This window comes from Maylandia zebra, linkage group LG15 (assembly GCF_041146795.1).
Source record: "Maylandia zebra isolate NMK-2024a linkage group LG15, Mzebra_GT3a, whole genome shotgun sequence".
Classification (NCBI taxonomy): domain Eukaryota; kingdom Metazoa; phylum Chordata; class Actinopteri; order Cichliformes; family Cichlidae; genus Maylandia; species Maylandia zebra.
In genome coordinates this window covers 21,386,333-21,398,653 of record NC_135181.1, presented here as the reverse complement: position 1 = coordinate 21,398,653, position 12,321 = coordinate 21,386,333, and the positions used below count along the sequence as shown (strand labels likewise).

The 12,321-nt window shown below is 39.0% G+C and overlaps 1 protein-coding gene across 1 annotated transcript in view; it reads left to right on the top strand.

Annotated features, from left to right (window-relative positions):
• Window positions 1-12,321, top strand: part of igf2r (insulin-like growth factor 2 receptor) — a 53,174-nt gene that overhangs the window by 24,714 nt on the left and 16,139 nt on the right. The window contains exons 15-35 of the mRNA XM_004550672.6: window positions 118-268; window positions 856-1,024; window positions 1,134-1,249; window positions 1,392-1,545; window positions 2,622-2,798; window positions 2,891-2,986; window positions 3,124-3,225; window positions 4,203-4,365; window positions 4,612-4,788; window positions 4,939-5,085; window positions 6,592-6,770; window positions 7,285-7,372; window positions 7,500-7,709; window positions 7,803-7,933; window positions 8,341-8,444; window positions 8,897-9,030; window positions 9,149-9,345; window positions 9,578-9,704; window positions 9,952-10,083; window positions 11,070-11,229; window positions 11,661-11,769. Of these exons, the coding sequence (XP_004550729.2) occupies window positions 118-268; window positions 856-1,024; window positions 1,134-1,249; window positions 1,392-1,545; window positions 2,622-2,798; window positions 2,891-2,986; window positions 3,124-3,225; window positions 4,203-4,365; window positions 4,612-4,788; window positions 4,939-5,085; window positions 6,592-6,770; window positions 7,285-7,372; window positions 7,500-7,709; window positions 7,803-7,933; window positions 8,341-8,444; window positions 8,897-9,030; window positions 9,149-9,345; window positions 9,578-9,704; window positions 9,952-10,083; window positions 11,070-11,229; window positions 11,661-11,769 (3,023 nt within the window). The remainder of the gene's footprint in view (window positions 1-117; window positions 269-855; window positions 1,025-1,133; window positions 1,250-1,391; window positions 1,546-2,621; window positions 2,799-2,890; window positions 2,987-3,123; window positions 3,226-4,202; window positions 4,366-4,611; window positions 4,789-4,938; window positions 5,086-6,591; window positions 6,771-7,284; window positions 7,373-7,499; window positions 7,710-7,802; window positions 7,934-8,340; window positions 8,445-8,896; window positions 9,031-9,148; window positions 9,346-9,577; window positions 9,705-9,951; window positions 10,084-11,069; window positions 11,230-11,660; window positions 11,770-12,321) is intronic.

Sequence of the window (12,321 nt, the reverse complement as noted above, 5' to 3'; positions counted from 1 at the left end):
TCACATGTTACTTTCATGATGGCAAACCAGGAAGAAAAAAACCTGTGGTTGCCTTTTTCTTGTCTCTTTACTTTAAATCCTCTTGTTAACCTCTAACTAACCTTAGCTTCTCCACAGGCTTCTCTTTCGACTTGTCGCCTCTCTCCAAGCCTCATGGTGGTTTTTACAACCTGACTAAAGGCATCTATCAGTATTACATCAACGTCTGTGGTCCAGTCAGTGTTTCGTCGTGTCCTGAGAAGGCCGGCGCATGCCAGGTGGAAAAGAAGTAAGACTACAGGCTACAAACATGCAAGAAGAATCGCACTTCTTTATTCTGTTCTGCCCCACTTTCTCAACTTTCACTCCACTTTTAAGCACTTTTAAAAACAACCGTGCTTAAAAAAATGAAGTGACGTGAATTTTCTCACAAATCTGAGAAATCAATGTAAATTATCCCTGAAGTATTCGTAGTGTGCTTTTGCTGTGTTACCTTAGTTTGCTAATTTTAATACCAATTGGATCAAGAATTCAATAAATAATCTGCCTCCATCTGATTGCACTGCAAATTCCTGCTGTATTGAAGGTGTAGTGGAAAGAAGAGGGATAAATGAGCGTCACGCGTTGTGCAACAATGTATTTAGTTTAGGATCTATATTTTTTTTGGAAGCCTAAGTTAAACATTCCTTCTATCAATCTGCATTTTGTACATTATACTGGTCATTTTACATCCCAACACACAACATTGTGTGTAAAAAGTTTAGGTCAATATTGAATAACACACTCATTATTAAATTAAAGATCCTGAAACCGAGTGATTTAAATACACTCAGCAATGAAGAAACATGAATAAATTACATCATATTTTTTCTTTAGTTTTTGGAGTCTTGGGGAACAGAACTCCCGTCTGTCGTACTACGATGGGCTGATTCAGCTGAACTACAGTAACGGCACCCCATACAACAACGAAGAGCACACTCCCAGATCTACGCTCATCTCTTTCCTCTGTGACCCACAAATTGGACCAGGAAACCCAGAATTCCAGGTAAAATCCTCCCTACCTCTTTGTCAGATTGTTTAAACAGTGTTTGACGTATTTTGTGTCTCCTGTATGATTTGTATATAAACATCTGTTTGTTAAAATCTTCGTTCAGATAGAAGACAAGTACACGTACAACTTCCGCTGGTATACCTCCTACGCGTGCCCTGAAAGACCCCATGAGTGTTTGGTGACCGATCCAGACACACTGGAACAGTATGACTTATCCAGGTAATGCTTTTAAAAAGCATTGTGCAGCAACTGCTTTACCAGTGTCTAAATCCAAGGCCATGAAAATAAGTACATCCAGTCCAGCACTGAATTGTTGCCAATCTGCTGCCCTCCTCGTCAAGCTTTTCTTCTTCAATTTCAGCCTGTCACACACCACCTCCAACTGGCAGGTGATGGACTTATCCGACAGCAATAATCTGAAGAAGTATTACATCAACGTATGCCGCCCCATCAGCCCTGTACATGGCTGCGACCGCGATGCATCCATCTGCGAGATGAAATATGTAACCAAACAGGTCTGTAACATTAAACACCTCCACTGAATCAGAGAGATGCGACATTACTGAGGAAGAACACACAGCTCATGTCAGTCTTCTGGTGAATACCAAACTTTCCCTGGTGGAGACCAGACGGTGAACTGCAGTAACACAAAGCATAGCTTGAGTATCATCCTCAAAACACCTTGTCAAAATCAGAATCTGGACACCAGTGAGTCCAGCCATACACCCCTTTGCCAACTCTGATTGGGTAGTCGAGGCCTGGATGGGATGCGTTTTTTCAAAGGTCTTGAGGCAAATTTGACTTTGAATCTTTTCTCATTGCATTGAAATCTTGTGTATATATAGCCTGACCAGAAGGACTGTGAAACTGACTTGAAAGGGGGCCTTGTTGCAAATCCACTTCGGGTTTATGATTGATTGTGTTAATTTTTCTTGCTGGTTTTAGAGAATTGTGACTATACCACTATGGGCCAGATTTACTAATGTATTGCTCATGAAAAAATAACTATCTGTATTTGCAAAGAGAACAGTGAGAGGTATGACTTTACCACTGGTTAAAGGAATTCAACCAAGAAGCAGTTTGCAGAGTGGACTGATTTGAACTTTAAATTTGTCTGGCTTTGTCTCTAACTACCATCCCTACATGTGTAATTGACAGTTACAGTCAACTCTGACAACAGAGCTGGCAACAACAAATTCCTCTTTTTCCATCATATAATTTATATTACAGTTGACAGAAACGATAATACTTATTTTGCTACACTATTTTTAATATGTTAATATTTATTGATTAGTCTAGTGTGCCTTTAGAGATGGAAAGATCTGGACATGAATATAGGCGTACCAAACATTTAATAACCCAGAAGAAAGTGACACAAAATATGATTTGCTATATTTTTGTAAACAAAGTCATTCGGCAAATGTTTTTTCTGTGTTGTTGCTGCTCTTTTTTTATTTTTTAATATTGCTTCCACCCATTTTATAATAACATGCTCAGGGTGAACATTTGAATAAGAATCTCAAAGTAACTGCAGAGTGTAACTGGTGTCTGATACTCAATTATTCACCTCTTCCCTCCTGCCTCCCCTCAGGGCTCTGTAGAGGAGGAGGTGTCAGTCAGTAACATGGGCATTTCAAAGCGAGGGCCGATCATCGAAGCACGGGACCGCCTTATGCTGGAGTTCACAGATGGCTCTGCCTGTGATTCGGACGGTCAGAAACTCTCGTATACAACGCGCATTCACCTGGTCTGCTCCAGAGGGACTCTCGTGAGTAAATGCAGTTTTGAGAAGAGAATGGCTTGTTGGCTGTCTACAGTGGTGGTTTGAGTGTAACAATGTTTGCACTCCGCACTATTCAGGTTAAGGGACCGCGATTCCTGATGTACCAGAACTGCACTGCCACCTTTATGTGGGAGACCAATGCAGCCTGTGCCATCAGAACCATCACAAACAATGTAAGTGTACTTGCATGGATCTTAAGTCTTAATTTGACTTAATTGTAATTGATACACTGTGGTAAACTTAACAAAATACTTGAAATGGTTGTAATCTGTGTGGGGTTTTTGGGTTGTTGTTTTTTTTGGCATATCAGACATGTGCTGTGGTGGACCCCAACACTGGCTTTGAGTACAACCTAACGCCCTTGGCTTCCAAGACCGGATACAATACAAGTGGGAATGGCAAGAAATTCCTGGTAAGACACTTCAACAATATTCTGCCAGCATACATAATTTCTGCAAATTATAGCTCTCAAGTGTTGCATAGAAGTGTCGCAGTGCTATGGAAAACATTACATTTTTGCATTTCAAGTGATATTTTCCAAATGGTTGTATTAAATTCTAATCAAATAAAGCATTGTGAGGAGGGAATTTAATTGCCAGCCATGTAGGGTAACGATTAGAGCTATATAGCGCATTACGTAGCACTAAAACATGGCAGATGAAGCTTTCTGATTGTAGTTCATGAAACTTCAGAATAAGATGAAAAATGTTTATTGTCCTTATTTAGTTTATTTTAAAAAATGTGAAAGTATGAAACAATGTTTTTCTTTTAAATGCTACTAAAAAGGGTAATGAATTATATTAACGGATAAACCTTATGAATGCAGACTGATGAAAGAACAGTTTCAGCTTTAAAATGATTGCACATCATTTAACTTTGGGTGTAACTAGCACTTTTTTCTTCTTTTAATTTTTTAACCTCTGCAGAGGTTTCTTCCTGTTGAAAGGGACGTTTTCTTTCTCTCTGTCGCCAAAGTGCTTGCTCATTAGAGGTTGTCTAACTGTTGGGGGTTTTTCTGTATTATTGCAGGGCCTTTACAATATAAAATGATTTGGTGCTATATAAATAAAATTGAATTTAACATTTTAAATAAAAATATAACCTATAAAAAAACAAACAAAAAAACATTAAAACTATAAAACGTAAACACCAACATTTATAAGCTTTGGCAGGCAAGTGACTAAAATGATCCAAAATATTGTCTTTATACTGCTGATTTACCTGTTGTTGTTTTGTATTCTTTTTAGTTTTTGAATTGGATGTGTGATGCTGGACTACATCATTCGATTGTGTATTCACAGACTTTGTCGTTAAGATGTTTACTTATTATATGGTATGAAATATCGCATAAAGCACACAAACTCAAAGTGGTATCCCACCTACCTGCAGGTAAACATCTGCTCAGATGTAGCTGAATGTGGTCAGGGAATGGCCGGCTGTGAGCTGGAGAACGAGCACCCCATCAGCCCTGTGGGGGAGGAGAAGACCCTCCAGTATTCAACTGACGGCATCCTCCAACTAACATACAGGGGACCTGTTGACGTTCCAACAGGTAGCAAAAGCACAATAGAAAATGTACAGAATAAAGCAGTTCACGCTGGATCTTGAAATGTGTCACACAGTGAGATCTGATGATGGACATGGCCAAGTGTCCATTCATTTTGTATTTTGATCAAACAACACTATGGTTATAAACAAAAATACTGATGCTATTTTTACGTTACAGTGGTGTACTTTTTGTGACTTTCCTCCATTTTTTTTAAATTTTTTTTAAATTTTTTTTTTGCTTTTTCATCAGCAACTCGGGACACCTTCCGGATTAATTTTGTGTGTGATCCAAAGTCTTACCCTGGATCCTTAAAACTGGTGCGAGAGGACATGAGTACTTCCCCTAAGCATGTGGTCCATGACGTCCTCTTTGAGTTCTCCACCGCTTTGGCCTGCATGCCTGCTCCAGTTGACTGCAGGATCACAGGTTTGGGCACACACACAAACAAATTATCATGGCTTCTTTTTTTTCAGGTGTCCCTTTTTTTAGAATTTGTTAGATTACAAAAAAGTTTACTAACTTGAACATGTCTTCATTAATTAATGAATAAATCTGATTTATTTTTTTCACTTCTAGATTTGCATGGTAATGAGTATGACCTGAGTCACCTGATCCGGGATGAAGATGACTACCCGTGGAATCCCATAAACACAGATTCAGGCACATCAAGGAGGTTTTATATCAACGTCTGCAAACCCCTCCCACGTGTAGATGAGTGTCCAGGTGAGAAATTAACAGGTTTAGATAGACATAAGAGGATTTGACGTTGACGAGGATTTGACACAACTAGGGCTGCAACTATTCATTGATTATTTTTGAATAATTTGTTTATAAAAAATTCTCGATACGAAGTCTTCGATGCTTTGTTTGAGGCACGGCTCCGTAGCTCGCCATTGTCACCATGGAAATGCTAATGTGAGCGTTTCACCCACATTTGCGACTAAAGCAGACGTGCAATGCAAACATGTTTAGAGTAGCTAGTGAATAAAAATTCTGACAACATTAAGCCCACACAGGGTGCAGTTTTAAACAGAAACACCAACAACAGCAGCGGAGACTATGACGTTGGCACAGTTTAATGTGAAACCAGAGTCTGTTTACACACTGCAAAGAGACTGAGCCAGTGCTGAGAAGATGAGCGCAGGTAGAGTTAAAGAACACGTGTTTCTAGCGCCCAAAAAAGCTGCTGTTCTGGTGACCACCATTTAAACTTTTACTTTTACCAAAGCCCCTGATCAGCAAACTCCAATGTGAAGAAGACAAGCAAACTTTGTATCTGCTCCTTCCACAGCCATTTGTTTTAAACAGCGAAAAATCAGCAGTAAGCCTCCAGAAGTTGTATTAAAATATGCAGATGAACTGTTAACCTAGTCTGATACCACATTTAAACTGTACAGGTTGCTGGTTAACTGATTTGCCTTCATTTACAATTTATTGTTATAAAATACACCCAGTTAAGTCTGACATATGTTTTTTGATAGTCTTACTTCATTTACTTGGTGTAAATAAGCAGAGCAGAGAATAAGAAGAGTCTTCCATTGGAGATCGGTGATTAATATTGCTTTGAGTGGAACGGGTTAATGAACCCTAACTGATGCAGTGAGTAGCTTCTCTCTTTGTAAACAACCACGTTGCCATTCTGTGGGCGTAGAAGAGATTTTTCTCCGTTTCACAAGGGTCAAATTATTGGCCTGCATCAAGCAAAGAAAAAACGAAGAATATGAAACTACAGAAACTCGTTTAGAAACTGTGCAATGCATTTATGAAAATCTGTAACCAAAGTGGGGAAATGGAATCTGAGGAACTGATGCGGTCCAATTTGAAAAAAAAAAAAAAAAAAAAAAAAAAACCAAATAATTAATAGAAATCAACATTTGAAATCACAGCTGTGTTTAACATTCAGAGAGCACTTCTACTTACAAAGTCAATGACCAAGTTTTTCCACAAATGGAAAAAGCTTTATGCAGCTGTCTGACTTTTCCATCATCAATACAAGTTCTTAACATTTAATTCAGTTCTGGATGTAAATAAATGTTGTGATGTTTATAAAAATGATCTCATAGCAAATGCATGTTGTCATCAAAGCTAAATAAAAATATGAATGACTTTTTTTTGTTTTTGTTTTTTGGAAAGGCATTTTCCTAAATGCTAGACTGTAAGGATGGCACGGGATATTACTGGAAAAATGCAGGCAAATAGTTAGAGTATAACATTTTGTATTGTCTGCAGTGGGCTTTTTGGGATCCTGCGTTGTCATTGATGGCAAAGGATACAACCTGGGATACATCCAGTCCAGCCCACAGGCAGCAGAAGATGGCTCCATCAGCGTGGTGTACCAGAATGGAGACAAATGCGGGTCTTCGTCCCAGTACTCAACTCGCATCATCTTTCAGTGTGATGAAAACCCGGTGAGTGTTTTTAGACTCTTGAACTAACCCAGTCATAATGTTCACAAGATGACTATTTGATATTATTATAATATAAATGTTTTAGTTGTGTGGATCAGATTTGGTAGGAAAAATGTGATGTTTATTTTCTAGTTTCTAACTGCGATAGAGGCTAAGTGAGAAAACGTGTACTGTTTATTTTAGTGCTTTCTTCAGTAGCACTGTTAGACTTTAACTCACTAACTGAAAGCTACATTTTATGGTTACTTTGTTACCAAAAATACATAAAATAAGTTCCCCTTGAGGTATTTGCAAATGGATTTCATGATAGAGGCATACCTTCATTTTATTTGTTTGAGATGTGTACCGAATTAATCTCTGAATACCTTTTGTAGCTTTTTCTGGTCTTGTCTGTTTTAGGCAAATCACAAATAAAAATTCATTTTTGTCTTTTAAATGTTGCATGTTCAACTCCAGTAGCAATTTCTTTTAATTTAAATTTTGATTATTTGTGTCCATTTGTAATTACTTCAAGGGCTCTCCCATGTTTGACCGTATAGATGGTTGTGAATATGTCTTCATCTGGCGGACGTCCGAGGCCTGCCCTATCAGGAAGTCACAAGGTAAAAACGTCTGTGACAGTGGACAGAAACTGTTCCTTAAGGTTAAACATAGAGACAAAATCTGTACATTTTAGCATTTGATCCACCATGGAAATGGACAATAAATTATCCGAACTTTCCCTCATAGGTACTGACTGTCGAGTTCGTGACCCTAAGAGTGGCTATGAATTTGATCTGAGCTCTCTGAAGGGTAGAGATTACTTCCTAAATGCTGCCAAGTACACTTACTATCTTTCAATTTGCGGCGGACTCCAAAAAGATGTTTGCACCCACAAAAAGACCGAAGGTGAAACTGTCTCCTCCTGCCAAGTTGCCGGAGGAAAACATAAGATCGCAGGTATGAAAAGACAGATTAAACATTACACTGTATAAGAAACTCTGTCATTTTTACAGTACTCGTGTTTTTAAATTTTCGCTCGTGTGAACACAGGAATGGCAAACCAGGTGCTAACTTATGTTGGAGACCAGATCATCCTGAACTACACCAGTGGAGAAATCTGCCATAAAGTTTATGAGAGGTCTACCAATATCTACTTCTCCTGCAACCCTGACAGGAATCCTGTAAGTTTAACACACACAGAAATTCTGCTCCTCCTATGTAGCTTTGAAGGGGTTGTTAACAGAGAGCAACAGATCAGATATCTGTAAGACTGACTGGTGACTGAGTGACAGTTTTGCACTTGGAGATTTGTGGTTGAAAGAATCATCCTGTGGTTTGTCTCCACATAAATGACCACTGTGTTTCAGGGCCTGCCTTCTGCACACATTACTGTTAGTTGCAGAATTGATCTCTGAATAGATAAAAAATATAAACAAGATGTATACGAAATAAAAAAAAAATTAACATCTCTCTGATTCCTTTTTTTTTTTTTTTTTTAACACATAATGTTGGGCCGTTATTTTTCACGACACACAGAGGTCTTCTAAGCTCTTAAGCAATTGTGTCTAATGCTACTTCACTTTTTCAGGGAGAACCGGAGTATATTAGGGAGACTCCAGACTGCACCTATTTGTTCAACTGGCCCACTGCACTGGCCTGTGTCCCAGTCAAGACCACCAGCTGCTCTTACAAGTAAGTCGTCCTCGTGTCATTATTGCCTTCCAATTTTATGTTCTAAAAGATAAGGCTGTGTGTGAGAGTGTGTGTGTGTGTGAGAGTGTATGTGTTTGTGTTTGGGGGTGTGTGTTTGTGACCTCCTGCTCACCAAAAGGATCATAAAAGCAGGAAGATTACTAAGCAACAAACAGAACCCTCACATAGATGCCTACAATAAAACACTTCAGCCTCCCCCAGCAACAAACTGGCTGGAGAGGTGACAAAGGAACATCTTTGATCCTACAGTTTGAACTAAGACTTACAAATTTAAGTAACACAATGACAACATTTAACAATTTGACTCCAACACACGGACTTCTTTTTTTCTTATAGTGTATGTAGTTTGTGTAACTTAGTAGAATTTAATTATCATTTACAGAAAGGACCACAGTCCAGAATTTTCTCCTTTTTTCCTTTTCTCTTGTCAGTGATGATCAGGGTCGCTCGTACGACCTCTCACCTCTGGCTATGGACTCTGGGAACTGGGAGGCGGAACTTCCCACTGGGGACACGAATAAACAGTATTACATTAACGTCTGTAGGTCGCTGGTGAAGCAGAAAGGTTGGTGTAAAGGATACAGTAATGTCATTACATCTACCTCTGGTTTAGAGTTTAAATATAATTCTGGCCCAAATTTCTATGTCTTGAAATCCACTGAAAATCCTTCTCCTTGCTACAGACCCATGGAAGTGTCCCTCCACTGCAGCGTCATGCCTGAAGGTTGGAGATGAATATTGGAGTCTGGGTCAGGTCCATTCTGGTCCTACGTGGGACGGAAATGTCCTAATGCTGCAGTACACCAGCGGCCAGGCTTGTTCAAATGGAAGCCGCAACAGGATCAGTATCATCCGCTTCCAGTGTGACAAAAACAAAGTGGTAAGAACTGTACTCAAAAGATGGTCAGCTAAAATGTTTGATGGCAGTCAGGCTGTAAAACATGCAGTAAACAGTTTGTTGAGCATCAAATGGCTTTCTAAACCACACGTGAGGTGGAATGTAGGATCCATGTAGAAGAGGCTCACTGCTTTTCCCCCGTAGGGTCCAAATTTGAGTTATTTTAAAATATTAAAAAAAAAATAAAAAACATGTATTTATATGCCCCACATAGAACTCTCGGCCTACTCTGATCTCTGACATTGAAGACTGTGTGTACACCTTCATGTGGAAAACAGCTGCTGCCTGCCCTCTAAATAGTGTCCAGCATGACAACTGCAGAGTCACCAACCCTGCTACAGGTCAGAAACACACACTTTCTCCTCATATCATCTTTGTTTATTTTGATATACCTGCTGGAGTAATAAAAGGAGAATGTTATGGTAATATGCATTTAAATTTAAGTTCTCAAAAAGCATCTGCTTTCCCTTTTTATTCCTCTTTATGTCTGCTGATCTCTGGTATTCTCTTAAGAGTGTGTAAAGATGTGCACAAGTTAAATATCTATTTCTAAATAGCCACAGTGCTAAACCATGACATCTTCCATAGGTCATTTATTTGACCTGAACCCCTTGAAGAAGGATGAGGGTTACACTGTGCACCATCATAAGGACCAGAAGATGGTGTTCCGCATGAACATCTGTGGATCTGTGGCCAACACTGGTTGCAGCCCTGACACTGGTACGTCACTGCAATCGGCGAGTTGTTAATTTAGCCGCACCACATTTCTGGATTATATTAGCCAATTTCTCATTACAAAAAATGAAAGATCTACCAAGTTGAGAAGTATACTTGGATTATTTTAATTCTATGAATTGTGAAAAATCAGCAGTGGTGGTAGCTTTTATTTGGTATGCTGCTTCACATATTTCTCTGGTCTAGGGCCTCTCTCAGTTGAATATTATACAATTTGGCGCAGCAGATAAATTTGACTCTGTTGTGCAATCATGTCGATGGAAGTCTAGCAGATCATTTCTCTTCAGTCACTGAGACGATCAGAGGTCTCTGTTATGTCATCATTGAATCAGAGTGTATACAGGAGTCACTTTCAGGCAATCGGTTCTGCTTTTAACCAGTCAGTTACTTTATAAAGAAAACAAAGTGCCTCTGTAGTTAGGAGAGATTGCTTCATTCAACTTTAATCTGGTTACTGTTTAGTCTTGATAGATATTCAGAAACTTTATGAAACGCCAAGAACGTCATAACTGTTTGTCTGCAACACAAGCAACGACTGAAACCCAAACAGACACTTGAATTTCCAGGTTCTCTCAAATTATTGACCGCTCGCTTACCAGAGAGTTAAAAAATGGTCTGGATTTGTAACTTATGATGGCTATGCTAAGAAATGTTTAATCAGCATCAGATACACAGTGGGAGAGAATAATATGTGGCAATACAAGTGCAGTAAGGTCATGGTTCGAATGCTCAACAATGGGATATATTTGCAGTCCTGAAAAAAATACTATTAATTAAAAAGTAATAATAAAAATGAATCCCAGAGTCTGAGCTGAATTTGATCACTCACTCGCTAAGAAATATAAATATTTCCCAAAAAACTTTGAGCGTTCTGCAGATTTCCAGCTGGTAGAACAGATCTATGGAATATTTATATTTTTGTGTTTTACATTTAAAGCTTTCTGAATGATCTCCATGAATATGTGTTATAGCTGTGTGCATTAAGGAAGGCAGTGATGTGGTCAGTGGTGGTAAGGTGAGCAATAAGCTCTCATACAAGGACCATGTTCTGGAGCTCACCTATGAAGAAGGAAGTCCATGCCCTGCAAACCGTAGCCTCACCCACAGCACCGTCATCAGCTTCATCTGCAGGTACATTTTCCTCCATTTGCATCTTAATTTTCATCTATAACTACGTCAAGCATAGAGCATTCTCAGGAATCACATTTTCTCAAACCTGCGTTGTTCAGGAATAGCAAACTGAGATTTAAAGTGCCCCTTAAGAGAAAATTCATACCTGTATACATCGTGATACTGTGTGTCATTTGTTTCCTCCAATTTTCCTAAATATAAAACTAACTTGAATTAATCCTTTATTTCAGAATCTGGTAGTGATGGAAAAGCTAGTGTGAGAGCTTTATTGATGAAGTAGTGCTTCATCTTTTAAATAAGAGTAAACTCACTACAAGTATTTACAGATTTGTTAAACGCCTTTTTAATGCAACCTTGGTGATTTTAATATATTTATTTAGAATAAACGAGTGAATGTTGTTTGTTTGTTTGAATGTTTTGTGTTTGTGCAGGCCAGCTAGCATGAGCTCAGCCCCCTCAGAGCCAGTGCTGATTGGCTCAAACACTGAAACGTGCACGCACTTCTTCGCTTTCCACACACCGTTGGTTTGTGAGCAGCCTGTAAGTATGTTTGTGTGAGAGAAGACTCACCAGTCCATCACAGGTGGAAAAGGAATGTACTTTTGTAATAAGATTTAAAAATAAATAAAGTTAGTGTTTTCCCTTGTAGTAAATTAAGTAGAAAAGTGCTGTATAAAAACTACTCCAGCTCCCATGAGTACTCAAAGCGCTTGTCTCATTCACCCATTCATACAAGCACCTTAAGTGCTTTCTAGCTAACAATTAGCACACCAATGGATGCAACAGAATGAACCTTGGTGTCACTACCTGCACACATGCAGACCCCAACCTTCAGATTAGTAGACGACCTGCTCTACGGCCTGAGCTACAGCCTCACAGCTGATGAAAAATCATAAATGATTATAGCGTGTTTGTGTTTGCTGTGATATAACCAGCTGCTTACTGTTCACTGCACAGATGAGGGAGAAAATTGTTTAGACAGAAAGACTGCATACAGTCAATACAGCCTGTTGTTGCAGTGCTTCCTTTATGTTGAAAAGCTGTTTTGACATACTGCAGTTCAGTTGGAAAACAGGGTGTGCTCTTTCCTAA